General features: G+C 45.1%; 1 protein-coding gene across 1 annotated transcript in view; it reads left to right on the plus strand.

The window, feature by feature from the left end:
* Positions 1-5,000, plus strand: part of prss12 (serine protease 12) — a 39,003-nt gene that overhangs the window by 6,130 nt on the left and 27,873 nt on the right. The window contains exons 5-6 of the mRNA XM_076992490.1: positions 3,282-3,460; positions 3,790-3,940. Coding sequence (XP_076848605.1) covers positions 3,282-3,460; positions 3,790-3,940 — 330 coding nt within the window. The remainder of the gene's footprint in view (positions 1-3,281; positions 3,461-3,789; positions 3,941-5,000) is intronic.

The following is a 5,000-nucleotide window of genomic DNA, read 5'->3' on the forward strand; positions in this document are numbered from 1 at the left end:
CCTCGCTGATATGACATTTATTACATAAATCTATGTAAATGTGTGTGTGAGGGGGAAAAGATTAAAAGGGAGAGAGAGAGAGAGAGAATGATTGGAGCTTTCCATGGGAGGCTATTTAGGGAGAAATACAATGAAATATTTGTGCACACACACACACACACACACACAAAGACACAAACAAAAACACACTTACATTAATCGACCTTACAGCAGGGTACTTTATCCTTTGTAAACAGTTCATTCAGTTCTTCCAGTCATATCTATTGGATACATACATTATAAATGCTGAGAGTAGCGGGTTTCACCAACTCTCACTGTTAATCACTTCCATTTCCTGAGTGCCGCCCCCTCATTCAGTAACACCAACCTGATCCCAGCATCCCCGGCTTCCTGGTGACACGCATGAGGTCATAGGATGACATGCTGTCACCTTCATGACATATCACATCATGACTCTTCTAGGGATCTCACGGGGCTCGAACAGCACCGACCATCTGCACGTGTCACTAAAATGACTCAGTGATGTAACACAGTCCAATTAAAAGCTGCGTAGTAATCCCTGATTAGTTATTATCTTATTTCATTATAATTTTAAAAATATTATTTTCTCCCATTCCTTCCTAATTATCTTATTTTTTTCACAAATCACCATAAAAACGATACACGCACCAAGGGTGCTATACGTACACTGAAGAGGCTATAAAACAGCTGCTCACCTTCAACAGCTTCAACAGAGTTTATATAGATTTCAGCTTTGCTGTTAACATTATGAAGACGTATGTTCTTTTACAGCATCTGGCTGGTCTCGGGGTCATTCTTGGGATTGAAGAATTCCTCTCAGATCACTCTCAAAGGGTTATTATTCATGGAAGGGCGCCAGAGTCCACAATTATGCCCGTGGAGGGTGTGTTTTATACCCTGTGCTGTTTTCTGCATATACGAACATTTTCACAATATGTGAAACCCAGTTCGGTTTTTTTAAAAGATGCAGATGATAACGCTCTCTTTGGACACGAACGTGTTGGTGAAGTGCAATATTTAAAGCACACTACTGCCTTCCAAACCTGACGTCACTTAAATACTTTGGATGTTAATGTAGCGAAGATAAAGGAGATGGTTTTTACAAGCAGGAGGCACATAATTTATCACCCACCACCTGCTGTGATTAATGGGATAACCTTCAAAATAGTTTCCAGATTCAGTCACGCCCATTGGTCCAGTAGATAACTGGTTAGTAGAACTGCAATTTTATTTATTAGAGTGCTTTGTAGATGTTATATCTCATGATTTTGAGGCCAGCCAGAACATGACAGAGTTGGCATACGAGCTCCACGTGGAAAGCATCGTACGCTACACCATGACAGCCTGGTTTGGAAACCTAAGCTGGAAGAGGAAGGGAGAGCTTATGAGAACAGTGAAAACGGCCAGTGGGTTGGTGGGAAGAGGCCGTTTGTAGCGGGACTGCAGTCAGAGGACGGTGCGGGACACGATACTGAACTCACCCCACGTCCTTGAGGCAGTCCAAGCAGGGGACTCCACAAATTCCACAAAAGGCAATATAATGTTTTAGTTCTACCATGTCAAGTCAGTTTTATTTATATTATGTGTTTTACAACATATGTTCTCACAAAGCAGGTTTACATGTGCAGGGGTCCAGATCCCAAACTAAAAACTAAATATATATGTAGTGTGTAGGTGGAAATGCATATGGTGAAATTCTGGGCTTCCGAGAAACCAAGAGATTTTTTATTGTCATTCTAACATTATACAGGAATACAGTGACAAAACAATGTCCCTCCAGGGCCATGGGGCAACGTAACATGGTGCAACGTAACATGGGGCAACGTAACATGGTGCAACGTAACATGGTGCAACGTAACATGGGGCAACGTAACATGGTGCAACGTAACATGGGGCAACGTAACATGGTGCAACGTAACATGGTGCAACGTAACATGGTGCAACGTAACATGGGGCAACGTAACATGGTGCAACGTAACATGGGGCAACGTAACATGGGGCAACGTAACATGGTGCAACGTAACAAGGTGCAACGTAACATGATGCAACGTAACATGGTGCAACGTAACATGATGCAACGTAACATGATGCAACGTAACATGGTGCAACGTAACATGATGCAACGTAACATGGTGCAACGTAACATGGTGCAACGTAACATGGGGCAACGTAACATGGTGCAACGTAACATGGGGCAACGTAACATGGTGCAACGTAACATGGGGCAACGTAACATGGTGCAACGTAACATGGTGCAACGTAACATGGGGCAACGTAACATGGTGCAACGTAACATGGGGCAACGTAACATGGTGCAACGTAACATGGTGCAACGTAACATGGGGCAACGTAACATGGTGCAACGTAACATGGGGCAACGTAACATGGGGCAACGTAACATGGTGCAACGTAACAAGGTGCAACGTAACATGATGCAACGTAACATGGTGCAACGTAACATGATGCAACGTAACATGATGCAACGTAACATGGTGCAACGTAACATGATGCAACGTAACATGGTGCAACGTAACATGGTGCAATGTAACATGGTGCAACGTAACATGGGGCAACGTAACATGATGCAACGTAACATGATGCAACGTAACATGGTGCAACGTAACATGATGCAACGTAACATGGTGCAACGTAACATGATGCAACGTAACATGATGCAACGTAACAAGGTGCAACGTAACATGGTGCAACGTAACATGATGCAACGTAACATGATGCAACATAACATGGGGCAACGTAACATGATGCAACGTAACATGATGCAACATAACATGGGGCAACGTAACATGATGCAACGTAACATGATGCAACGTAATACAATGTAACACATATGAGCACATTTGAAATAACAGGACCAATAACATATGAGCTCAGTGTGGAACTGTGAGGTCGTGGTGGAATGACCTCCTTGCCCCATCCTGAATATTAAACTGCAACCCCCCATCCCCCCATCCACTTACCCCCCCCCCCCCCCCCTCAGCATGGTGGAGCTGCCTCGTGCTCCGTGCGTTCATCGGTGTGACGGGTGTACAGGAGCGTGACTGTATGACTGCGGTCCTGTAACATCATGACAGAAGTCATGCAGTATTAACGGTGCAGTGTGAAAGTGCAGTGGATTCATTATTCATTCATTATTCATTATTTATCATTCATTATCATTCATTATGCACAACAAAGTGCTCACGTTTTCCTAACGTGCTTCGTTCTGGCTCCTGATGCTCTGTGTACCCTGTGCTTCTCAGTTATAAGGCACAGGCGCGCGCGAGCTCCCTCTTGAGGCTGCCTCTGGCTGTAGTGCACTGGAGGACCGTAGGGTGCAGTGGGGAGGAAGGGGACTTGCTGCAGTGCCCTCGCACGGTTTGGAACGGAGGCGAGTGTGCCAACAGACAGGCAGCGGCCGTCACCTGCACGCCGGTGGAGGGTATACACACACACACACACACACACACACACACACACACACACACACACACACACACACACACACACACACACACACACACATGTACACACAAACACACACGAACACACACACACACACACACACACACACACACACACACACACACAAACACACACACACACACACACACAACCCCCCATATACAAGCACAATCCCCTTCCCCACACACAACATTACACACTTTGGAATACATGTAGCTTGTGTGTACACTAAATGCTCAAACGTTTGTGTGTGTGTGTGTGTGTGTGTGTGTGTGTGTGTGTGTGTGTGTGTGTGTGTGTGTGTAGCTGCAGCGTTCGTGCCTGTGCGTCTCTCTGGCGGCGCTACAGCGTATGAAGGCCGTGTGGAAGTGTATCACGCGGGGCAGTGGGGCACCGTGTGTGATGACCAGTGGGATGACAGCGATGCCGAGGTCGTCTGCAGACAGCTTGGGCTGGGGTAACACACTCACACACACACACACACACACACACACACACACACACACACACACACACACACACACACACACACACACACACACACTGTATTAGTTAGGGCTTATTTATTTTCATTACGACAAACTCATAATATACTGTACTAGCATTGTAATTCTTTCTCCAGCAGTAGATGTTACATGCTTTGTACTTTTTTCACATTTTGGAACAAAAAGGAAATTTACTGAATTGATCACCACATGACTAACACATCTCAACACTTTAATTTATGATTTAACTGAAATTTATTATTATTAAATTAGTTTAATTAGCCAAAGGTGACATCTGTTCATCACACACACACACACACACACACACACACACACACACACACACACACACACACACACACACACACACACACACACCTAGATCAATAATTGGTCACACCATCTCTTGCTGCAGTTACACCTGCAGGTCTTTTAGGACACCAATCTTTGAATGAATGAACCTTTGCCCGTTCATTATGGGAGAAGCGCTCTAATTGTCCAACTGGATGGAGGACGCTGGTGAACTATAATTCCCAACCTGTCCAGATTCTCGATCTGAATGAGGTCTGGGGTTGTACTCGTCTGCACTAATACACTGAGGTTCTTGCTTTATAACCTCTCCTGTGTAGCTCTGGCAGCAAGCTAACGCCCGTGGTCTTGTTGGAAGGTCAACCTTCACCTCAGTCTCCACTGTCCTGCAGATGGTATCAGCATTTCGTCAAGGTCCTTTATTTGTCTCCTATTGTCTTGCCTTCAAATCTGGCTGGTGTTCCAGTCCTTGCAGATAAAAAAAAACATATCCAAAGTCTACCACCACCATGCTTCACTAAGGGGATGGTGTTTTTTTCCCAGAAGTTTGCAGAGTCTCTAAGATGCAAACTTCAAATGTGAGTTCAAATGGCGTTTTGTCCTTTTTTCCATAAAGTCCTCTGTGGAATGTCTGAGGAGACCATTGACCCGGGCGCTGGTCTGCCCAGATCAGCAGCAGATCTCTCCAGCTCCTTCAGAGGAACCTTCAGCTTCTCTGGTTGT

This window comes from Brachyhypopomus gauderio, unplaced genomic scaffold (assembly GCF_052324685.1).
Source record: "Brachyhypopomus gauderio isolate BG-103 unplaced genomic scaffold, BGAUD_0.2 sc94, whole genome shotgun sequence".
NCBI classification, from domain to species: Eukaryota; Metazoa; Chordata; class Actinopteri; order Gymnotiformes; family Hypopomidae; genus Brachyhypopomus; species Brachyhypopomus gauderio.